We start from the raw sequence: 24,750 nt of genomic DNA, 5'->3' as shown, positions 1-24,750 counted from the left end.
AGCCTGTAACGCTGCATGGGGGTTTTGTGACTGAAATGTAGGACCCGCCACTTTGTATGTACATCTGGCAACTTGAAAGTATAGACACAAAAATTCAGTATGGTAATTTTCTTTTTTTTAAAATGCTTTACATTTGTATCTCAAGAATATGTTTTTGTTCTGCAGATGGAAATGGAAAGCTGGCAGCAAGAACAGCCTGTGGTATTGCGAACATGGACAATGGAATCGCCTCATAACTATGAAAATAACTGCCATGAGGTCTCAGTCTTCCTATGCCATGGAGCAACTTACTTTGAGGTGGAATTTGATGAAAAATGTGAAACTGAAAGGAGGTAATTTAATCTTGTGCTGTGTTAGATTCCAATATCTATTTGCATAGGGGCAATTCATGTTTCAATGTGCAAGGAATACCTCTTGCACTCCAAGCATGCCATTTCAATTTCTTCATTGTCCTCTGTAATATACAATGTGTTATTTTGAATGACTTATCGTGCTGGAAGCCAATTCTCCTGGCAAATGTACAGACGTACTGTTCGTATGAATTTTGCTTCCTTTGGCCTTGATCTATTTCGTAATATTGCTGTGACCACCACAGTTTGTGCTTGTGGTATTTATTTTGTCCTCTTTAGGCAAAACTATTGGCTTGGTTTCTCTTGGTAACGTATCAGGCTACTGTTTAGTTAAGGCATACGCCACATGTTAAAATTAGCACCCGTTACCAATTCTGAAAGGTTGAGAAAGTTCTGTGGGAATGCAGGTCTGTGTTTGCTGGGACTATTGCCTTGAAACGTGAAATAAATTCCTTTACAGTCACATGAAGCAATGCAGGTCTTGTTCAGAAAGATGTGACAGGATACATTGAGATGCAGCACTTGTGCAAATCCAAAAGCAAACATTTTCCCCCAAAACTTAGAAAGTAAATTTGGAAGTAATGAATTGCAATTTTCACAGGTATGATTACCTGGAGTTTACTGATGCCAGAGGTGCAAAAACTCGTTACGATACAAAGGTTGGCACTGAGAAGTGGCCTAAGGTGAGCACCTTTAAAATTCTCAGCCAAGTGATGGATTCAATCTTTGGAAACTCTTATGATTCTTGTGATAAACCTGTTGTCTGAAAGGGTGTGTGCTTTCATGCGCGTGTGTGTGTTTATTTACTCTCAAAGGTGGGGAGCAGGAGGTGAGGAAGAAGGTCTTCAATGATGCAAATAAAAGGAGTGAATGAGTAAAGAATCACTCTTTGTTGTTGTTACCAAAGGAGCAGTCAGTCAAAATGAAAAGTAATAATCATATTTAACTGCCAGTAACTACATGGGTAAAACTTACTCGTAGACCCTCTTCCCTCACAATTTTTTACATCATGAGACAAGTGTAGTGCTTCCTGCAGTTACACTTTTTTTTTCAGTGACACCTACTCAAATGGGCTGCTTCTGAATTGTTTTATGGCTCTGGCTTCTGGAGCTCAAATAGACTATAAAATTTCTCATTAAGCTATTGAATAGAAATTCTACCTGCTTAGTATTGTGGATTTCTTATTCAGATGGTGGGGGAGATTAGATCTGTTATGGACAGAACGTAATACTGAAAAACAAGTTGCTGAAGGAAATTCATTACCCTGAAACGTCTTCCTGTCATGTACATTTGGCAAAATGACTGTTTTGTTGCTCTGTAGAAAGTGACCTTTAAGGCTGGCCCACGGCTGCAGTTTCTCTTTCACTCTGACAGCAGTAATAATGAGTGGGGCTACAAGTTTTCCGTCACTGCTTATGGCCTGCCAGATGTTGCCGTTTCTTGGGGCTTGGATTTACAGCTTCTTGTATCCCGGTTGATGGGGCGTTTGGCTTCCCGAAGCATGGCGCTGAAATCTCTACGAGGTGAGTGCATTTAATAGCTCCAGAAGTTGTGATGCCTTATAAAGAGGAGATGCAAGGACCTCATGTTTCGAATCCCTTGTGAAAATAAAGTTCCTTTTGTATTTCTCTCTTGACTGAAGGTAGAAGACTTGCTGTATTGCTCAACAAAGTTTGGTCATTGGCTATACCCACTTTTTGTGGCAAGCCTGGCTGCTGTTCCATGGGATCACTCTGAGAATGCCACAGGCATCACTGTGATTTCTCTAATATTCAGAAGCCAATGTTAGGAAGACATGGACACCTGGCAGTAATCATACTAAGCTGAATTACATTTATGAAGTAATATCAGAGTTTGCCCAATCTTCTGTTCTTCCTGGTCTTTTTTTCTTTTAAAATTGTTCCCTAGTGCTGTGATCCACCCCATATTCGAGATGTGAATATGGAGCTAGCAAACTGAAAAAAATACAGAGATTAGCACACAAATGTTTTAAAAAGTTTCACATGAGCATTTGGTATTAATTTAAATCTGAATTTGCAATTTAAGTTTGGCTAATTCCAGAAGTTAGGTACGCTTAGGACTTGGGCCACTAAAGATAAGTAAAATGCAAAATATGAGATGGGTGCCATAAGGGGGGAGTGGGAAGAGTTGTTTATTCTTTAATTTCAAGATCAGAATACTTCTATCTAGCTTCCTAAATCTGATTTCATTCACCTCTTTGGAGAAATTAAACAAGGTTAAAGAGTTCTTGCTGCAATCAGTTGATCAGTATTTACCTTGGAAAATAAGGCAGGTACTTACCTGTGGATTTAGGGAACTTTGAAGTGTTCTTGTCATAGAATATTTTCTTCCTTTCTTATATGAGCATGCTTACATATAGCAAATTATTATAACTTTAGTAGGAAAAAAGCTTTTTAAACTCTCTTGCAAATTGGGGAGTTTCTACGGTTATAAGTACAGTAAAAATATTTAATTAAAAGTCCTTCCATAATGTAACATATTGTCACTATAAGGTAAGATATTGATGCTATCATTAAAGAAAGAGTACATCAATTTTCTGTGCCACATTAGAGAAAGAGAAGTTAGAGATAGTTGTTAAATTACTTGTTCAGTCTATTTGTTTTTTTTCCCTACTGGATGTTTAACAGTTATTATTTTCATTAATCTTTAAAAATGAACAAAAATATTTAGTAACTGAAGTGTCTGTTCTGAATTTCTTGCAGAACTAGGTAGTGAAGCAGACTTGCCTCCTTTGAAAGTAACATCAGTTCTTAATTCTCCTCTGTGGAAACCTGTCTTCAGGCATCAGATGTGTCCTGAGGCACTCCCGGGAGCCAGTCAAAGCAGTAAACTGCACCGAGATAAAAAACAGGTACTTCCACCACTGCTTTTGTTTCATTGGCATGAAATCCCTATGTATCACACAGTTTCATGCAGACTTAATTAGTTGATACTTCCTTAAGCATATGCTGTTGTGCTGAAGTTGTCATCACTTACCGCTATTTAATTCAAATATCAAGGAGGAAAGAAACTGTTGTTCTGTGCCCTTTATTAGTTTCCGTTTTCATAGAATCATAGAATGGTTGGGAGGCACCTTCAAAGATCATCTAATTCACCCCCCCACCTTGAGCAGGGACATCTTTCCTTAGATCAGATAGCTCAACTGCAGTAGATATCCCCCAAGTTGACTTAATTGTAGAAATGAGCTGCACCAATTTTTCAGATAATATTAAAGTAAATGTTTTCTAACATTCTTTCCAGGCTAGGAGCTCTCACGAGGATGACTGCCGTAACTTTCTTATCAACTTTGCAAAATCAGATCCTGCCCAGGACTTCAGTGGGCAAAAATCTGAACTTTTCAAAGGACTTATACAGGCATGTAAAAAACAGACCCCAAAGACAGATATAGTTGCTGGTTCTACTGTTGATCAAGCTGTGAACTCAACATTTGCTGCTTTGGTGTATCTCACTCCAGATTTATATGAGAAGCTTCAGAAATATGGTAACTCTAATATTAGACTATCTTAATAATGAAGACCTAAAGTTTGTAAAAGGCTATCTTATAGTTCAGTTTATAAACTTTGAAAAATCAGTTTAGTGTGATAATTTTTAAAAAGTTGCTCTGTATAAAGAAGTCATCATTTAGGTAGACTAGGTAAGCCTTATCTCTAGAGTGTTTATTTTTTATTAATATATGCTTTTATCTTCAGAGCTCTGTCCAAATATTAATAACCATCATCAGGTACTGACTAAGCCTTATAAGGACATACCTAGAGCGAGTAGTGATGTCCTCTGGAGTTTTCATTCAGAACAATGTAGCTCCCAGAGATCAGAGGTTCTTATGTCATTTTCCACTCTCGTATCTTTTCTAAAAAGCCAGTACCAACTTATATATGTTTTTAAATGTTGGGAGTGGAGGAGGTGGAATTACCTCCCAAAATGTTATACTGTGAAAACTAACCTTGGCATCGTCAAAATATACAATTTTTTTTTAATTTTTTTTTTTAATGAAAGGCAATTTTTTGCTTCTAACTTGTATAATGTCCATTGTATTACAATTTATATATTTTTCAGTAGGTAAAATCAACAACTTTTTAACTTACACCATCCTTTCATTAAGCTTATTGATATGTTTGAAGTGTTGGATAATAAGGTGTTACTTGGTTTTGAAGGGTTTCATTTTAGGCTTTCACTCTGTCACAATTTTGAAGCTAAATATCTTGCATTTTGGATTATAAAATTATGGGTAAAAAGACTAACTTGATGACTAAAGTGGTTATTGCCTTTAGTCATTTTGGCTATGTCTGACAATTGATCTAACTTTCAGAGTAAGATTGAAAACTGGTAGCTCAGGAAAATAATGACGAGTGGATAAGATATCCAGCCTACTGTTATGTTAATAGCTTCATCTGTCAGTCTTCGTCTGTCAGACTGATTTCAGGACCCATGTTCACCTATGCCATGTGAAGTATGTACAGTGATGCTGAAAAGGGGGGAAAAAAAAATTAAAATGGTGGAATGGGAGAGGGAAGACCCTGAATAGGAATGTCTTTTTCTCCATCGTCATTGTCAGGCCAGTTTTGATGGAAACTGTTTTGTCAGGTCTTTAATTTTTGTAAATTGATCTTGGAAGTCCATTCCAGAAATTCAGAAAACAAAAGAGGAAAAAAATTGATAACTAAATACATCTATAGAGCTTTAAGTTAACACTAAGCATTTCTTGATTATTCTGATAGCAGTTTGCATTAGTGATATTTGTATGTATAGAGAGAGGTTCTTATTTTCCATGGCTGCAGGCATCAGTTCGAGGAAGAGATGAGAAATATATTCATAATTTAACTTTGCAAATAACTGTCAAGGCGCAGCTTATATATTTAAGGCATATGAAGGCTGGCAGGTTTTATTCCCTATTTTTCTTGCAGGCATAATTCCAAATATTGACTAAGATGAAGGGACAGCTCTAGCATAATTTTAGTTAAGTAGTCAAGTTGTGTAAAAATGGAGCTGTAAATAAACAGGACTCTTCTTTTTCTCGTTTCCAGTCAACAGTGGAGGCAAGGTGCCTTTGAGTGATGAGTTTGCACAAGTATATTCCCTGGCTGATTCAATTAGAATATGGATGGTAAGATCACTCAGGAGGATATATGTTAATGTCATTTACCTTAATATGTTACAATGCAATGTTAAGGGTGGAACCATGTTTTCCTTCAGTAACTCTAGATCAACTGTTTTCACTTAGGAAGAATATATATTCACTTCTAAACTTTGAACATTTAAATGCATTCTTACATTCCCCTCCTTCCCTCAGCCCCAGGTGTGTCATCATGAGTATTTAGGTCTGAATTTGACTCAAAATCAGTTAAATTTGTGTTATTTTTCAGCAAGATGTGTGTTGTTAATTCGGAAGATTCTTACATAGCAGTTGGAGTTCTTTTGAGGTATAGCATAGAAAGAAATCTGTCTTAAACATCATTCTCACAGTAATGCAGTGCTAATAGAAAAGGAAATAATTGCTGCTTTGACAAGCGAGTAACTGGCTTCAGTTCAGAGTATGTTTTTGGCATGTAATTTTCCTTGAAGCATATACCTTATGTCAGGAGCTGGTGTCATCAGCTCACAACCTGGTGAGAGGTGTCTGCATCATCACACGCAGCTGTGGAGAGCCAAAATTCATTTAGATTTCATTAGCCTGCAGGAGATTCTGAATGTTAACTGTGTGGTCTTTGAGAATTGCTAATTCAGTCTATGGCCTGCTTTTCTGGTATTCTTGTGAGCCCTTCAGATGTGGGCCAACCAAATTAACTGTTCTAGTGTGACCTCCTACCTCCTCTTTCCTGCCTGCAAGAATTCCTGGCAGCTTGACACACTAGAGATGCAGTGAGTGCAGATGCGCGTTAAGATGAGTAATTGCATTGTACCTGTTGCATGACAATTGATGTTTGCATCTGGCAGTACTCACTGGTTAGATGACATGATGCTTTTGGAGAATCTTGTCTCATGACTAGATGTCTATCTTTTCCTGAGTGGTGGGAGTAAAGGGGAAGCCTTTTTCTTGGAGGGCTGATGCATATCCAGTCACAAGGCAGGGAAGGGTCTCAGCCTACAAACCTTGAGCATCTCAGTATGAGGCTGTGTAATCTGCTCTGATAGTTTAGGTAGTGCTCTTTTAGACTACTGAGTGTTTTGTTCTGCAGTAGGGAATAATAAATACTGTTGTCTGTTCCTGAGATTAAATTCTTTTAATGTGATGCAGCCTTCATACTGCCTTGCTGTATAGATATATGGGGGAGTCATTTTAACTATTTTAACACCCTGTCTACAGTTGGAAATGAAGCAGAAATCCCTGATGGGTAGGGGAAATGATACTGAGGAGAAGCAGAACACAGAAGCAAGTGAGGTGAACCCAGAAACTCTTGGTAAGTGTTGCATTGCCAAATGTATAAGCATTCTAGGTAGTTTAGTAAAGCATTGCCTTGTTAATCTTGGACATTACTTTTTGCTATAAAAGGTCAGTTAACAACTGGGGTTACTTTTTAATACCTTAAAGGATAAACTAGTGTACATTACATGAACTACTGGGATTGTGTTCTGCTATTCTTTGCAGAAAATAGTACATGAGAAAATTCTACAGGGAGTGACCTTTTACTTGAGTCGCCTGGTTCTGAACTTATGTTTGTCTATTTTTGTAGATACTTGTTACCACAATTAACTGATGTTAGAATAGCAGCTGATTGTTACTAGAATAAAATGTGTTCTCATTGACTACTGTATACTTCATACGATTCAGTGTGATTTTTCAAGTTTAGCATTTGGAACACTAGAATTAAGTAACTAATAGTGTCATGAACAATATTACAAGAAAAGTAGTATTTTCTAGCTGTCTTGGCTCAGAAGAAATGAAATAAATCACTTTCTTCCTAAGCAGAAGATAGCAAGTTTGGTGATCTATTGTCATGATTTTAAGTCTTCCAATTTTTATGCTGCAGCAAAACTTTGTATGCAGAAGAGCCTTTTGTTACTGAATTTTTTGCCTGTAAGAGCAAAGACGAAAGATGCGGCTTTAGACAGTTTGGAACCCCAAGACATTGATGATACCCAACAATATGTCAGTGATAAACACCAAAGAAAAGGTTCTGTTGTGGACACAGATTTCCAGGCAGCACACTCATTGTCATCCAATGGAGTAACTCATCCTGTTTCAAAAGAGAGGAGCCAAATGACACAATCTGATACGAAGATTAAACAAGTTCCAGACCCCCTCCATACAGAAGAAGCATCTGCATTTCCTAGCAAGCCTGTTGAAAATACAGTTTCACAGCAAGAAGATGTATCATCACCTCCTTCCACTCCTACACGAAAATCTCAGTTCAGCCGTGGAAGACTAAGGCTGCTGTCTTTCAGATCAATGGAAGAGCCAAGAGCTGTGCCTACTGTGAAGGAAAAATATCCTATATTGAAAAACATATTAGACTTTATTAAGGATCAATCACTTTCGCATGAAAGGTAAGCAAATTGAAAACGTTGCCGATTATAAAATACAGAAACTTGTCTTCACACCTCTTCAGGTGGAATAAAACATATTTTAGCTGCAAGATAGTATTGAAAAACATTTTGTACATGAATAGTTACCAGATTTATGTATCAAACTTCAGTTATTCTCAACCATGTAGAGGCTTATAGAGAGTACTATTCCCTTTGTTTCACTTCTGTCATGTAGAACTTCAGAATGTAAAAAACAATTATTTGGCAACCTGTTGTCTTGCTTCCTGAGATCTGTTTGCAGTGGCATTTTGCTTTTTATCTACAAACAGCAAAGGCATGGTATAGCAGCACTAGCGATCCTTGATACTAAATATAGCATAGTTGCATCTCTCATTAAATTACCTGGTATTCTGAAAATGTAAATAAAAAGAGAGTTTTCCAATTCTCAGCTTGAATATTTTAGGCTCTAAAACTTGGACTGGTGCAGGAAGTGCTGGATTCTGTTTGAAGCTTTGTTACTGACTCCAGCTGTAATATACCTCTGCTGAAATGCAACTGAAAACTTAGATACCAATCTGCTCTTTAATGAGTCAAGTACTTCTTGAATGGTGATTTATTTGGCTTATTTTGAGCACGATGTTTTGAAGTCCTCATAGATGTTTTTTGCTTTTCTTAGTGTTTTAAAGGTTCTTGCTCTGAGAAAATCCCAAGGGCAGAATATTATGGAAGTGCTCAAGACAATCCGCCAGTGCCTAGACTCACTTGGGCAGCCACACTGTTTTCATCCACCATGTGTACTTTTTCTCTTAGAACTTCTAGCCTGTCAGAAAGATTTTACAAAGTAAGTAATTATTTGGACAAGTCTCAGCCATGTGATTTAATATCTTAGTCCTTGTGTTCTCCCAGTCATGTATATTGAAAACTGTAAAAAGTTATTGCTTTTTAATCCATATGGATAATAAAAATATGATCTGAGGATTAGTATTTAGGCTACTATATGTATCTTGTGTTCTTCATTTTTAAAAAAAAATAAAAAAAAATCAATAATTATTTTCAAGTGGGAATTAGTTGTACAGCTATTCATGCTGCTAGGGTGGGTATCATGTGGTTGAATCACAGCGTGTACACCTAGAAACATTTTTTCAGTTCCAACCAGATCACAACAGATTCAAAAAGATTGTAGAACCTTCAGTTGTTGCTTTAGTTTAAGTTCCTGTGTAATTCTAGATTGGTTTCTTTCTCATCCAGTAATATACAAAATTACTTATGTACCCACTTATGTACCCACTTAGCTTGTAATTACTTATGTAGCATTGCATCTTTATAATTTTTGTGAACTTACCTTGTAAATCAAGAAAATACCTATCTGGCAGAACAGCTAACTTCCAGGAATGGTGCATGTTATATCTTGTTAGTCAAGCATTTGTTTGTTCATGAATTTTCATGACTTTGGATGTGATAACTGTACAAGACAACTTTTTATTGTGGGGTGATATACTACACTCGTGTGGCAGAGACTAAGGTGATGGATGTGCAAGCTGAGGTCCGCAGTGCTGTTAGTCATGTACCAGTTATGGGGCATGCACATGCGCACAGAAAAAAGAGGCAAAAAGGATCAAATTGATTATATGCATGTGCAGCTGTTGTTCTAAGTAAGGAAAGATATCCTGGAAGTTCGGTTTTGGGGTTTTTATTTTGGTTTTTTTCAAATTTTGTGTACAACTAGAGTGTACTATCTCAAAGCAGGAGCTAATACTGTGCTGTTCTGGTTCATGAATTTAGGTTTGATTTCTGTCGTGTGTCTGAACTCTTGCCGGCTGGCATCTCGCTTGTCAAGAGCTTTTTCTGGTCATCTTACAGTGCACTGATTTCCTTGAAGATCTTGATTAGATTTTTGTAAAGCACCTTTTTAATTTGAAGGAATATTCTGTCGTTAGTGCCATGAGAATATTCTCTTTGCCTGTTTTGTTTCTTAACTTCTGATTCCTGGTACAGGATTCTTCTATTTTTCTCTGAAAGATTGCCTGTTTGTAAAATTTGCACAAAGCATGCTACCTAAAATGTAACAGTGAATTCTAGACTACTAAACTGACTCTTTAATTTCTAGCTACTTTGGAAACTTGGAAGGCTGTGGTGCTGAGCTACACAAAGAGATTCGAGAGTCCTACTATCAGCTTGTTTTGTTCCTGGTAAATTCTGTGAAGGGATTTAGTACTATTAATGACAGGTACAGTACATTGCTTACATTACTTATGTGATGGGTTTTTTTTCCTGTTCTTCCTCACCTCTTCCCTTGTCATTTGTTATTTATTGTTTAATGCCTTAATTGACTATACTTTGCATTATTTACAGAACTAAGAAAGAAACCTTGATCTTGTGATCAAAAATGCCAAGTTAGCTTTTTATTACTACTATGCAGGGAAGCACAATAAATTTAATCAGTTAAAACCTTGACTTACTGCATTTTGTAGTTATAATTCTGCAATGTGTTTCTGAAGCTTAGTAGTAAAATACTAGAAATAGCAAATTTATTGTGGAGTACTTGGGCAAGAGTAATACCACAATAAATATGGCAATCCTGCAACCATACTTTAATGTTAGAGCTTATGTTTTGGTAACATTCTGGTTAGAAATTTTGGAATTTATAGCTGGGTGTCCTAAAGAAATGAGAATTTTGTGACTGTAATGTCTGTCTCCCTGCCAATAACTTCCAAGCCCTTTCTTCAATTTCAACTGAAGATGGCAAAGGTTTCAAAGAGAACAAGTTCCTGCAAATACCAAGAAAATGTTGTACTGCAGAGAAGAGACAAACCCTCTTGCTAATGCTCGGGCTAATAGCATAAGCTCTATCTCAACTGAATCCATAAAGATACTATCTTTATTTCAAATTGTGCTGGCTATGCTTCTTGCTAAATTGTGTAAGTTTGTGCATTAGTAAACCCGAGCTTCTGCCACATAGTTAATTTAATGCAGAATAAAGCCTGGAAATCAGTGTATAGTGATTGTCTGCCCTTAATTCCCAAATTCAACTTTAGGTTAGAGCTGTCATGTTTTATTGTCTTGTGTTTTTATTTAGGTCGTTGCTGCCTGCCTTATCATGTGTGCAGACAACTCTCCTTCACCTTTTGGATATGAGTTGGGAACCGAGCGATCTTTCCTTCTTTGTTGAGATTCAGTTACCACATCTTCTTATGACTACATCACAAGAAAACATAAGTATTCACGACAGTGTCATTTGGTGAGTCAGGAAGAAGGCAACTTTCACATGGTATTAACTGTCGATACCATTTTTACCAAGAAAGGCTTCTGAACTTTGTGCTGGAACAAGCAGTAAAAGTACGATTAACAAGTATGGCATAATTTTGACCAGTATCCAAGGGCTTAACTGAAGTATTTGAAACTTTGTTGCAGCGTTGCTAGTGCAAAAACTATTAAAATTTTATCTTTAACCTGATTACTGCTGAAAGACTTGAATTGTTTAGCAGTGTAGCAGGAAGTAGATAATCCTGTTTCTTGTCTTGATAAACATCAAATGTTTTTAACACCTGCCTATTGTAATTTTGTAGTAATTGTAGTTCTCACACATGAGCAAATGTGAAGGCCAAAAAGCTTTTAATGTGCCTCATCTGATCTGCCAGCATTACCAAGAGCAGTTTTGTAAGTGTAGATTTTTCTGATTTTGCATTATGGTGCCCATGTCTATTTAAGAACTTGTCACAGAGGCAAGAAGCAGGTGTCTATATGGTCATTTATTAACGAAGTGAACTGCAGTTCTCACAACTCTGTTTTTATTAGCATGTTACAGCACTTTGTTCTTTAAAAAATAAAAAAGTATCACAAGTTATATTAAGCGGGAAGCCTGATTGCATTCAAATTTAATTTTGAGCTTGCTTTTTCTTTTTAGTCAGTGGAGTGAAGAAGATGAAATTGCAGACTACAAGCAAAACTGTGAGTGGATGGATGAATGTCAGGATGTAATGTTTGAGACCTGGTATGAAAAGATAGCTCAAGCTGACCCAGAGAAGCAGAGAAAGGTGACCTCATGATTTGCTTATTTATCTGCAGAAGGGGTAAATAGGAGACTTTTAAAACCCTAAAGGAGAGAAAGGAATCTAGCTTAAACTGATTTTTTTCATGAGTTGGATCCCTGGCTCCCTGTAGGCCTTCAAAAGTCTAAAATTATGAAAGGATCCCCATCCTTTTTTGGCAGGGGAAGTATTCTGCTTTCTGTCTAAAAAGAGCTTTCTCAAAGTCAGAAAATAATACTGAAGTAAATTGTGTCCATTTATTGCTCTAGATGCACATGTTTGTTGCTCGTTACTGTGACCTGTTAAATGTGGACATATCCTGCGATGGCTGTGATGAAATTGCACCATGGCATCGCTACCGCTGTCTGCAATGTAATGACATGGATCTGTGTAAAACTTGTTTTCTTGGTAAGAATCATTAACAAACCCCTCAAAACCCTATACTCAAAGGCAAAATAGTATCTTCTAAATTATATGTAAAATAAAGTGAAAGACTCTTTTTCTGGATGTATTAGAAATGTTCAGCTTTTCTTTTCCTAATCTGAACGTGAACTTGAAATTAAGAAAGATCCTTTGTCGCAAAGTATTTACAGAAAAATCTTAAAATATTGCTTTGCAGGTGGAGTTAAACCTGAAGGACATGAGGATGACCATGAAATGGTTAACATGGAGTATGCCTGTGATCACTGTCAAGGAGTTATCATAGGTCGGAGAATGAACTGCAACGTGTGTGATGACTTTGACCTTTGCTATGGATGCTATTCTGCAAAGAAATACTCTGACAGGTATTAAATACATGATTTTGTTTCCCCCCTTCACTTGGCAGAAAAGCGATAATTAGCAGCTAAGTACTATCAGTCATTCTCATCTTGCTTTCTACAAGATTGCGTCTGACATCAGTTGGTGTCCTTTGGGGAAACATAGCAAATATAGGACCAGTTCAGCAAAAATTTCTGCCATTTGGAAACCTGCCCCAACCTCCGAAGTAACTTAGTAGCAATTGTTTTCTAGCCATGGCTGTGGAAGTTGCAGAAGGAGAGTTACCAACTCTGAATGATAGGCTAGAAGAAAGAAACACTGCTGTGGTTAGACAGCACAGGTTTCAGTGCTTAACACCAAAGATCTTAAAAAACAGGTCCAGATTTTGAAACTCTGGAATGTGTTGGGTTTTTCGCAGTTTCCTGTGAAGGTGTTGTGTGTTACTAACTACACTTGGTTAGCAAGAAAGCAGCTGCATTTCAAAGTTATGTACCTTCTTCTTTCAGTCACTTGCCCACTCACAGCATCACAGTGTATCCGATGGTGACTATTCGAATCAGTGACCGACAGAGGCTCATCCAGCCGTATGTCCACAATTATTCCTGGCTGTTGTTTGCAGCTTTGACTCTCTACAGTGCAGATCTGGCAAATGGGGATGAAGTAGAAGGAGAGAAACTAGATTCACAGGTCCTCAGTCATGCCAGAGTTCTGCAACATCAGTGCATACAGCTCATTGGAGACTGCTTGATGAAAGCCCAGCACGGAAAAGGTGAGTCAGCTCCTTCACTGAAACAATGGTTTCTAGCAAGTGTCAGAAAAGTCTGTGATTGCTCACTTTGAAGTTTCCAAAGGAAAGGGGAAGCTACTTTGTACTTCACTGAGAATAACTGTTTATGTGGAAAGCCAGTGTAGAACAAGTGCCATTCAGGGTCACTGGAACATGGAAAATAGGGTGCTTGAGAAAATTACTTTTATGCTTACATAAATATTGCAGAAAACTTGGCAACTCTTAGGTTGTTTTTTTTTCCATCTTAGATGTTGTAAAAGGATCAATCAATATAGCTTCATGTTCTGTTACTAACATGTTACTGACAAATGAAGGACTTGAAGGAAAGCAAATAACTTAGTGGAAAATGTTTTTTGTTCTGCATCTCTTGGCAAGAATTTTTTAACCTTATTTGTGGTATGAGATAAGTTTCTGGGGATGATGTCCGTTTGTCTGGAAATGAGGATTTCTGTGAATTAAGACCTATTACAGAAAATAGGATGATACAATAGAGGCCTGTGTTGAATGTATCAAGAATTCTAGACTCAAGTTCAAATAAGTTTACCAGTAGATTTTTTTGAACAGCTCTAATATAGCTGAAATACGACCACCATCGAATACTTATGCATGCTCATTATTTAATCTGTTTGTTTTTAACATACAGTTTTATTGTATAAATCAAGTGGTCAGAAGATTGAAAGCTAAGACAAATTTCACTTACCTTTCATAATTTACACTGTTGGGAGGTATCTCTAACACTTTCTTAAATTAAGACTTCTACCTCAATGGTAACTTTGTGAGGTGGAAAATGTCAGCACCTGTTCATTGCTATTATTTTATGGAACTACATAATTAAGTGAACGTGATGGGAAACGTTTTTTTGGTGGAGTTAGTTGATATTCAAAAGAAGTGTGCAAGGGGAAGTTTGCAGTTCTCTTTCAAAATGTTTCAGTTCTGCTTTTTGCCGATCTTGCCACTCAACAGCTAACTACCTTTTATAACTTTCTTGCTTTCAGGTCTGAAAAATTTAGCTCTCCTCTGCATGTTACCAGAAGGTGAATCCTTCTCGGAGAACGACAGTGTTTCAGTTAGTCCTTCCACAGATGGTGCTCCAAAAAGTCACGCTGGTGATAAGGCAGTGAAGGGAAGAGATGAGAAACCAAGCACAGGCTCTTTTATGCATTGCAATGTAAGTACCCATTATTTCCAGAACCCCTGATATCAATTAGATGTGTGATCTTCAGAAGCTTAAACATCCTATTCTGCATGTGTTACTGAAATAACAGATAGTAATGATTTCATTTGTAGGTAAAAGTTGCGGGGCATGGGCACAGTTGTTGGTTGGTTCATTTTTATTACATTCAGCTGATTAAAGACGAAGGCATCACCTTATGTTCTTACAGGCAACTGATTCACCAAAGCGTTGGAGGGAAGGGGCAAAGCTTGTTCTTTCCGAAAGGGTTGTCGTTTCCCCTAGTTTTTAGCACTGTTTAGATAGGACAGTGAGTTTCCTACAGTCTTATACAGTGTATAAAACTGTTACAGCATAGTAATTTTATGCACGGAGATACAAACAAAATAGAAAAATGTATTTTCACTGTATGGAATCTTAAGACATGTATACATCGAGAAATTCTTAACTAATAAAAGGTTTCGATGTTTGAGGAAAAATGTCAAATGCGAATGACTGGCTGCTTCTTTCCGTGGTTGTTTCTGCAGGTATTAAATTTTGTTTTAATCTTTTAGTACGTTTGTTTTATTTTTAGGGGAAAGGAGATACTCGGAATGAAATCCTGTCTCCTGCAGAAGATAAAGTAGGAAAACAAGGAAGTGAAAGCAAAGCTGTCTTTGCAAAGAAAGCTGTTTTGAGACAAGAGTCAGACTTGTCTGTGGATGATAATGTTTCTGCAACAGGTAAAAAAATTATTTATCATTTTCCCTGTCACAGAAATATCTATTCACATGCAAAGCAAACAGCTGTATTTTTTTTTTTTATTCCTAACCCATTTTTGCATATTTGCAAATGTCTTTAACGCAAGCGAGCTGTCTGCTTTGTAAAAACCTGCCAAACCTACTGCTTTGAACAACTGCTACCTTGCAGTCGGTTTAAAGGATTCTAAATATCAGAGTAGAATTCCACTGATACATAACCATGTATACAGATTATAGTTCCTGTTGGTCTAACACAGTACTTGTGTATTCTTGTACACAAGTATAAGTATCCGGAACCAGAAATTAAGTGTTTTATTTTATTAAAGACTAATATTGTAAGAATTATGATAGTTAAATGAATCTGTCTCTAGTACTGTCCTTTATATGTTTTTTCATAAATGGTGTAAATCTCTTTACCTACTATCTTTTATACAGTTTTATTAAGACTTGCTTTTCAAATTTTAATAAATTTTTTTAAGTTTTTTTTTATCCTTAGATTGTAATTATAGAAATTAAGCTATCACTTATTTCTTTTATTTTTAACTACAGTTTGGGGGATTTTCTTCTTTTGTTTTAATTTAAAAAGCAGATGACTACCTCTCGGAGGATTCAGCCCAGAAGCAAGCAGAGAAGGTTTTAATACCTAGCCAGGAACAAGTTTTTGCTGAATGCTCTCAGAAGAGGATTCTAGGACTGCTGGCAGCTATGTTACCACCTTTCAAATCAGTTAGTTATTTTTACTTTCAATCTGTGTAGTTTTCTAGGTGTCACAAATAACATGAATAAAATTCATAGCGAATTAAATGTGGGAGATGGGCTCTTGTTGCTTACATGTTATAAAATGCGAATCGGAATGTCTTAAGACATTTCACATTACTAAGGAATGTAAGGGCTTCTTCCTGGGTGGAAGAGAGGGAAGGGAATTTTAACTTACCTGTAAAGCAGTCTATCTTAACTGTTCAACACCTGCAAAGTTAAATCATCAACTTAGATTTATGTGTCAGGTCAGCTTAACAGGTCAACAACCAAAGTAGGAAACGAGAAAGTAGATTCCTTTTGTCCCATTTGAAAGAGCATTAGAACAGAACCTTTTGTATGTGCTATGACTTTGACTAAAAATCTTGTTTTCTTTCCCTGCCTTACGGAGATTTTTCTTTTTCTGTAGGGTTCCACAATGTCTTTGATTAACTTGGAGCAAATACTTCCACTGATGTTTCAGGTTGTAATCTCCAATGCTGGCCACCTAAATGAAACTTATCATTTAACATTGGGACTTCTGGGCCAGTTAATCCTGAGACTTAGGCCTGCAGAAGTGGATGCTGCGGTGGCTAAAGTCCTTTCAGCCAAACATAATTTATTTGCTGCGGGAGATGGATCTACAGTTCCAGAAGGCTGGAAGACAACTCATCTTCTGTTCAGTCTGGGAGCTGTGTGTTTAGACAGGTGCTTTTTACTTTAAATCTATCATTTGCTCTCTGATGACTAATACTAATTTCCTTTCATGTATGCCTTATGCATAGAGGCTTTTTAATAGAAAGTCGATTAGACCTGTACCCTGATCATCTGCAGCCCTTGTTGCAATGAGAATCTCTTAATTTCCTTCCAAAAGAAGGCTCTCTCTTGAAGAGTGGCTTCATTTCCTGTGCTTACCTATGTAGCATGTTATGTGGGAAGAAGTAAGATTTGGAAACTTCGAGGAAAACCAAAATACAGTCCTATATTTTTTTTTATATGACATTAATTCTCTCCCATTGGGTCACATATCTCTTGTGTGACTTGGGAAAGGAGGAGAATGTGTCATGTGGTAACTATCAGCAGTGCTAAGTTCTGGTTCTGGCCCTTTTATGTAAGAGTATTAGAGGGGGATATTTTTGTATAGTAAAATTGCACGGGAAACAGCAAGAAGAGTCAGGGCAGATCTTCCATTTTGAGGATCTTGAGAAAGCTCTCGAGCATTCTAAGGTTAATGTCATACCTATTAAATATGACAGTGTTATTTTTCATTGTAGCTATGTTTCACAGGGAAGGTTCATAAACAAATAGAAATAGAAGGTTCATAAACAAATAGAAAAGCATGTGAAATTTAAAGACAGAATATCCAGAGGATCAGCTGAGCGAAAGCACTTTCCTAAGACTAGCTTTAGAGCAAAGAGGCCAGTCTCTCTAGATTATTTGTGTAGTCCACAGAGGGAGAACAGGTGGTCACGTATGTGGGAAATAAACTGCTTGCTGTTGTGCGAAGAGAAATGTCTGAGCTCTAAACTAAAATTAGGAGTTAAAGGTGACAGCATTCAGGCACGCTTTGATTTGGGACTGTAAATCCTTTAAGAAAGCAGAGTAGTATTTATGCTCTAGTGATGAAGAACAAAACAGAATTCTGAAAACTTCAAATATTTGGAAGAACAGTTATATAATTATATGAAAGCTATAGCTATGACAGATTAAAAGTGATACTCTGTCTTCAGGAAAAACAGTTTCAGGTAAGTCTGTAGTCAACCGTCCTAATACAGACTGCTCTTGCTTTCCTTTTTCTGGACTGGGCAAGCTCCATGGCAGATATTCTTCGATCTTTGAACTCTTCTGCGCAGTGGCATAATGTGATCGCTGCTTTCACTGACCATTGCGTTAAGCAACTGCCCTTCCAGCTAAAACACACCAATATCTTCACTTTATTGGTGCTAGTTGGGTTTCCCGAGGTAAGTGGCCTATCAGTACTAAAGGAAACGAAATTGGTTAGAGCTTTTAGGTTACTATTTCTAAATACAACAGATTTCATCAATTGGGGACATCTTTATAAACTGTCAAAACACGGTTTATGTCAGAGTTCACATCTTTCCACTTGCACACAATTAACGTTTATCTAGTGAAGAATAATGTAGCTGGTTTTGCCTTGCATTTCTTTGAGTGTTACTTATAACTATCACGAGAAAACCAGCTTAGTATGTTTGAATATCAGAAAGGGCTGCTTATACAAGCGAAACAACCCAATCTCACTCTTGATAGTCATAACTCTGATATATTGCCTATGTAGCATTAAGTTGGTTGTTGTAGGCAATTTTTTTTCTAGAAGTGAACTGCCGTTTTCTAAAGATCAGCAAATACTTGACAGCAAGTAGATTGTTCAACCGAAAAAAAATCAGCTTAGTATGTTTGAATATCAGAAAGGGCTGCTTATACAAGCGAAACAACCCAATCTCACTCTTGATAGTCATAACTCTGATATATTGCCTATGTAGCATTAAGTTGGTTGTTGTAGGCAATTTTTTTCTAGAAGTGAACTGCCATTTTCTAAAGATCAGCAAATACCTGACAGCAAGTAGATTGTTCAACCAAAAAAAATACAATACCAAGTATAAGCAAATGTAACCGATATAAAAGATGACTGTGTAAATACAAATAAGTATTCCAAATCATAACTGAAACCTTTGCTGCAATTTCAGGTGCTGTGTATGGGGACTCGTTCTGTGTACATGGATAATGCTAATGAGCCTCATAATGTGATCATCCTGAAGCATTTCACTGAGAAAAACAGGGCAGTTGTAGTAGACATCAAAACCCGAAAGAGAAAAACAGGTTCTGTGACATTTTTATTTTATCAAAGAATCACAGAGTATTTCCTTACAGTTTCTTATGGATGCCCAAAAGCATATTTTAACTAGACCACTTTGTGCAGGTTTGCAGCGTTTGAATTCTTTTATTAGTAAGTCGCCTGATTTTCTGCCTGTATGTTAAACCAAATTGTGAAGCTTCTGCAGTAAAGATTATGGAGACTCACTTTCTTTTTAGAACTGACATTTATTTTTATTCAGAAAAGGATTTAGGAAACTGATGAGACCATTTTATTGAGAAACCCCAGAAACAGGCTTTTGATTAAGCAATTGTTTCTGTTTTGAGATTTGCTTACTGTTTGTGTCTTATCCTTTACAAACGTGCTTACTGTTTTAAAACAATTGCCAATTTAAAAAATGTACATGCCACCTCTGTCTAGTTAGGTGCTGCTATGTAAAGGAAAGGTACTCAGAGCCTGGACGTTTTTGGGTTAGTCAATTCTGTTGCTCAAAAAATACTCTGCTTTTTTTATGAAGTGCCTGTTTCCACTGTGGGCAAGATGTGCTACCTACTAGCAAATGAAGACCAAGAACAAACACAAACATACCCATTATTGATTGATTGCTTCTGAAATGGTGCTGTGTTGTCTGTTTTTTCCTGGTCCTGTAAAAAAGCATGCCATGAGGACAGGCCTAACTTCTTTAATCATGTGCTTTATAAAATCTCAGGAGTCTATCTTCTCTGCTTTCCTCCTGTCTGGAAGAACTTTTCAAAACAGTTTGGATACCCCTAAAATTTGAGACAAAAAAATAAAAAAAGCTATACAGCAAGAAATAGTGTATGGTCCAGGAAACATGTCTGCATGTTTTAGAATAATCAGTTCTAGGGCACATCGGTAGAGTGTGTTGCCTATTATAGCGTCTCAAGGCTATTAGAAAAACCGCAACAGCAAAACCCACCAGAAAACAACAACAAAAACCCAGAGCTAGATGCTGCCTCCTGGGTCCCATCCATTGTACCAGAGAGACTTGTCTTCCTGTATTCACCTTGTTTAAAAGTTAGTCAAGCTAAATGTTTAACATATAACAAATCAGTTGGATTTCTAGGTGCAAGGGCTTTCAGCTTTGGCATACATGACCTAACATTGTGAAGTTAATAAAGCAAAGATTGTCCTATTGACTAAGGTTTGACTATTGAAGTTGTTTAAAAGACACTTGGAAAAATCAACAGACTTAAACTGCTTTTTGATATTGAAGAAAGATTTGAATAGAAAAGCTTCTTTTTTTTTTTTTTTACTGTTGACATTTTAATCAGTAAGATCAGCAAGATTTATTTCATCATATCAATTGCAGGTCAGAATTTTCCCCATTTCAATTGTAAAACGCAACATGTCCTGCTTTGTATGCTGTGCTGTTTATGTGCAAATATATGCAGACAATCAGCTGTTGCCAGAAGTTACCTAGGGGTTTTTTAACTTGCATTGAAAATTGAAATATTTTCTTGACTATTCAATGAATCTGAGATAATTTTAGTAGAAGACCATTATTAGAACATACTTCATGCATGGATCACGTTCATGTCTCAGCCTAGTCGTATCTACTGGTAAGAGACGATTTCACAACATTTTAAGATGAACCTAGTGAATTGTAGGTTTTGTTTTGTTTTTTCCTCTCTTGTAGTGAAAGACTATCAGTTGATTCAGAAATGTGGACAAGAAGGCAGTGATTCCCAGACCCAATTGAGACAGTACCTCCAGCACTTTGTTCTTATATCCACGCACCTTCTGCAAACCAGCATGGACAGTAGCTATGCTGAGGCAGTGGAAGCAACTTGGGTCTTGTCACTTGCTCTAAAGGGGCTTTACAGAACACTTAAGGTATCTTTTGTCTGACACGTAGAATATAATAGATAAATAAAAGTTCGTATTCTACCTTGCACTACAGGAACTTGGGTCTTGACTGAGCACAGTGGGGAACTAACATAACTTCATTTCTCTCTCAGCTGGCTTCTTTTATCCCCTGTCTGTTGGGAGTTGAAAATGTTGCTAGGCTTTAAATAGCATTTGTGAGTCTGAGTTGAATGGTCAGCCCCCACAGAGGAAAAGCGATCCAACTTTCATGAAAGCTGAAGAAGAAATTTATAGGGATAACACTTTATGGAGTGAAGCTCACTTGCCTCTTTTCTTACTCCTGAAGTATTTGAAGAGGGCATCTGTATTTTTTTGAACTGTTGAAGCAAAACAGATACCCAATTACTACTCTGTGTGTATCATAAATAATTCTCTTAAGGTATTTGAAGTGAGAATTTATATTTCGGAGGTTTTTAGGAAAGTTAAAGAAAAAGATTCCCAGCATAGTTCGTCTGGGCGGGAAATTTAGCTGAGGCCATGTGATAAGGCCTTGCAAGCATTGTGATGCATTGTTCCCTTTTTACTTATTTTTTTGTGTGTCTGTGTGTGTAGATTCATGGCTTTAAAGAGATCCAAGCTGCCTTTCTTCAGTCTGGTTTACTCAAGCTGCTAGTGAAGAAATGTAGCAAAGGAACTGGCTTCAGTAAGACCTGGCTTCTCAGAGACCTGGAGGTAAGAAGAGTTATGTTTTGTAAAAAGTCGGGTTTTACACAGTGGCATGAAAGGTTATGGCACTGCACTTCCCTTTTGTGACAAAAGTCTCAAGAGTATTTCTAGTTAGTCTAGACTAATTAGACTAACATAACTAGACTAACTAACATAAAAATATTCAGTTAACTGTATCCCTGAAGGTATCTTCCTCTGTCCATCATAATCATGTGGATAATAGTCTAACTTCTTTAAAGCAGGAGCTGATTTTAATTAATCTGGTTGTATTTGAAAGAAATTTGCAAGATGAGGCATTAATCACATACTCAGTTTCTTTTATGAAATTTATTTAGGCTGTTCTTGAAAATACTATTCTTCAATTTAAAAAATAATCATTAATTTCAAAGAAAAACATTACTTGCATTACTCACTGACATGTACGAAGTATTACTGCAGTGCAATATGAAGAGATCAATATGCATGCGGATCCTGAATGTTTTTAATTGCTGGAAGGTAAGCGTGGTTCAACTGTTAGTGATGTTTTATCACAGGCAAGAGTTGTGTTAATTCGTACTTGGGACTGTAGCAACAAGAGAGAAAGAGTAAAGCCCTGGAATTCCTCTGAAAAGTTATCCCAAGTGGTTGATTAGAAATACTGCAGAATCAGATCTGGACTGTGGGATTTTCCTGCCTCCTGACCTACAGCCAGAGAACCAGCCCTGTCTCAGAGGCGTCCCACCTTCTTCCACTTTGGGCAGCATCGAACCAAATGAATGTTCTGCCCTGAGCACTAAAATGTCTTGCCATAGCTCTGCCCATCTTACTCCGCAGAACTGAGGCTGACACAAATTGGAGGACCAAGGAAGTGTGTAACATTATTTTCTTCCTGTTATGAGTACTAGTGTTGTTAGCTGTGCTGAAGCCAAAGGTATGTTTTCAAAGGAGAAGAGTGTGTAGGGGCATTGCTGGCTTTTTGGTAATAGTAACCTCTGCTCTGTTCTTGTCTAAGAATCCTCAAACCTTTGATGTACTGACATGGTTAAATGATTGTTTTATCAATTTTTTACACTTTCAACTAATAACTTAAGTTGCCTTTGTAGCAGCCTGGAAGGTGTAACTCATTTGTGAAGTGGGAAGTGGTTTGGTTGTGTGTTGTTTTGGTTTTTTTAATTTTCTTTTTTTAGGTGCTGCTGCTTTTTAGAATAGCGTGTGTTAAACACTGTCCAAGTCTTATAATGTTCTTATAAAATGCTGATTGCATATACGCTAATAATACTTACAGCTGTCACACCATATGCTACCTTTTTTCTGTGTAGATTTTGTCAATAATGCTGTACTCCTCAAAGAAAGAGATCAGTTCCCTGGCTGAACGTGAGGATACTGAACTGGAAGAAAGGGAACAAGATCAAGATGTGGAGCAACCCATTGTCGGTCCTGGTGATTTAGAGCAGAACAAACTTGACCCTCTGGAGGGTTTGGATGAAGCCACCAAAATATGCTTCTTGGTAAACTTAACTTTACCTCCTTTGAAGTTACTGTAAATTTGCTAGTTGCATAAAATATTTGGTAGTTATATGGCTGTTTTTCTTCTAAATGTACAGAATATGGGTCTATGATTTCAATGTATCGTTATCTAAAGGAAATAAACTAGAACTACAGTAATGAAGACTACAAAATCATTATAAAGCTTTTTGCTAAATTACTTTTCATTTCTACTAATCCAGATATTAAGTTCATTAGTTCCCTACCTATATGATAAGTGGGAAAATAATACCTAGGTTATCCTTGAAGAAACGCATCTTTCTTTTCCCCCTGTAATACCATCTTTCTCTTTTCTTTTCTTTTCTTTTTTTTTTGGTGTGTGTCTCTCCTTGCTCAGATGACACATGATGCACTTAATGCACCTCTCCATATTCTTCGAGCCATGTATGAGTTGCAAATGAAAAGAACAGATTCTTTTTTCCTGGAAGTTCAAAAGAGGTATGTGAAAGACTGGGTCCAGCAGAAAGATAAAGTGACAAAGTTACTAGATGTGAGTGGTAACCTAAAAACTAGGATACGATTTGGTTTTCATGTGTGAAAAAGTAAGGAAATAAACTCCTACTAAGCGGTATTTATGGAAACAAGTCACCATTTTCTGAAATACGTTGCATGTTCTTTTCAATATGATAACTACTGTATGAAGATTTACTATGTCTCTAAATTATCCTAACTGAGGAAGAATGGAGAGCTTACATGCGGCTTCCAGTGATCAAAGCATGTCATGGAACCACCATGTTCTCACAGAGATGAGCAATTTTATAACATTTAAAACCTTTGACTTGTTAGAACAGGGAAGCTAGTTACCATAAACTCTACCTATTTTTATCATATTAATGAATCTTTCTAAAACAGAAGGTTGGAAGACTTAATTTGCACATAATTGCACTGATTTAGTTTTGCATTACTTTCAAAACACATTGTGGTTTGTGTTGATGTTTTGGTTTTGGTTTTTTTTGCCTCTCTTAAGGTTTGATGGAGATGTAATTACAACAGATGAGAGGATCCGAACACTGGCTCAGAAATGGCAACCCAGCAAACGTTTGAGGTTGGAGGAGCAGAGTTCAAAAGCAGTAGATACAGATATGATCATCTTACCATGTTTGGTATGTGTATCTCCACAAAAAGGAGCAATTGTAAAATAATTTAGGCATGGAGTAACTTCAGTTTTGTTTAGTAACTTCAAACCTGACATTTTTTTCAACATCTGAAATAATCTGTTAAAGTTTTGTGTCAAAATGAATGAGCAGGTACAAGAAGCAGCAAATACTTCTTTCTTGTAATTTCTTCCTTAAGGAAGTAAGAGAACTTGATTCTCAGATCAGGAGAACAAATTGTGATTGCATGCTGTAATTTCCTCTCCTTATACAAGAGAGATTGTATCTAATTACTGTAAGCTTGTGCCATAAGTGTTGGTGTTCTAGCATATCATTGTTATCTTCCAGTAATTTCAACAGAACAAGGAAGCCATGAATTTGTCGTGTAAAGTAGACACTACACTTGCAAACTTTAGGTTTTGCATTCAATAACATGGTCCCACAGCTCTTTGCGTTATCTTGGGTGCTGATTCCTGGCCGTGTGGTATCACCAGCACAGTTGATCCATTTTGCTATGCAACTGATAGACAAGGACTTCCTGAACTAGTATCATAATTATAAGGAAAAAAAAAAAATAGGCCTTACAACAGCTTATACAGTGACTGTGAAATATCCACCTCTGGAAATTCTCCAGGCTTAACTGGACAAAACTTTAATTTTGAAGTTGTCTCAGTTTTAAGTTGGATTTGGA

At 36.9% G+C, this 24,750-nt stretch overlaps 1 protein-coding gene across 1 annotated transcript in view; it reads left to right on the top strand.

The window, feature by feature from the left end:
- Window positions 1-165: 165 nt before the first annotated feature.
- ZZEF1 (zinc finger, ZZ-type with EF-hand domain 1) overlaps window positions 166-24,750 on the top strand; it is a gene marked incomplete at its 5' end in the record, with an annotated part of 34,863 nt that continues 10,278 nt past the window's right edge. The window contains 27 exons of the mRNA XM_009702524.1: window positions 166-332; window positions 952-1,033; window positions 1,672-1,873; window positions 3,074-3,222; window positions 3,612-3,852; window positions 5,393-5,472; window positions 6,673-6,766; window positions 7,337-7,853; window positions 8,509-8,673; window positions 9,940-10,059; window positions 10,909-11,070; window positions 11,737-11,866; window positions 12,130-12,268; window positions 12,480-12,645; window positions 13,126-13,388; window positions 14,402-14,574; window positions 15,152-15,299; window positions 15,904-16,043; window positions 16,483-16,760; window positions 17,651-17,657; window positions 17,828-18,013; window positions 18,758-18,890; window positions 20,546-20,742; window positions 21,328-21,447; window positions 22,740-22,928; window positions 23,303-23,403; window positions 23,933-24,068. Coding sequence (XP_009700826.1) covers window positions 166-332; window positions 952-1,033; window positions 1,672-1,873; window positions 3,074-3,222; window positions 3,612-3,852; window positions 5,393-5,472; window positions 6,673-6,766; window positions 7,337-7,853; window positions 8,509-8,673; window positions 9,940-10,059; window positions 10,909-11,070; window positions 11,737-11,866; window positions 12,130-12,268; window positions 12,480-12,645; window positions 13,126-13,388; window positions 14,402-14,574; window positions 15,152-15,299; window positions 15,904-16,043; window positions 16,483-16,760; window positions 17,651-17,657; window positions 17,828-18,013; window positions 18,758-18,890; window positions 20,546-20,742; window positions 21,328-21,447; window positions 22,740-22,928; window positions 23,303-23,403; window positions 23,933-24,068 — 4,485 coding nt within the window. The remainder of the gene's footprint in view (window positions 333-951; window positions 1,034-1,671; window positions 1,874-3,073; window positions 3,223-3,611; window positions 3,853-5,392; window positions 5,473-6,672; window positions 6,767-7,336; window positions 7,854-8,508; window positions 8,674-9,939; window positions 10,060-10,908; window positions 11,071-11,736; window positions 11,867-12,129; window positions 12,269-12,479; window positions 12,646-13,125; window positions 13,389-14,401; window positions 14,575-15,151; window positions 15,300-15,903; window positions 16,044-16,482; window positions 16,761-17,650; window positions 17,658-17,827; window positions 18,014-18,757; window positions 18,891-20,545; window positions 20,743-21,327; window positions 21,448-22,739; window positions 22,929-23,302; window positions 23,404-23,932; window positions 24,069-24,750) is intronic.

Source organism: Cariama cristata, unplaced genomic scaffold (assembly GCF_000690535.1).
Source record: "Cariama cristata isolate BGI_N322 unplaced genomic scaffold, ASM69053v1 scaffold18776, whole genome shotgun sequence".
Lineage (NCBI taxonomy): Eukaryota > Metazoa > Chordata > Aves > Cariamiformes > Cariamidae > Cariama > Cariama cristata.
Note: the sequence above shows the minus strand (reverse complement) of the source record. Positions and strands in the feature narration are given on the sequence as shown.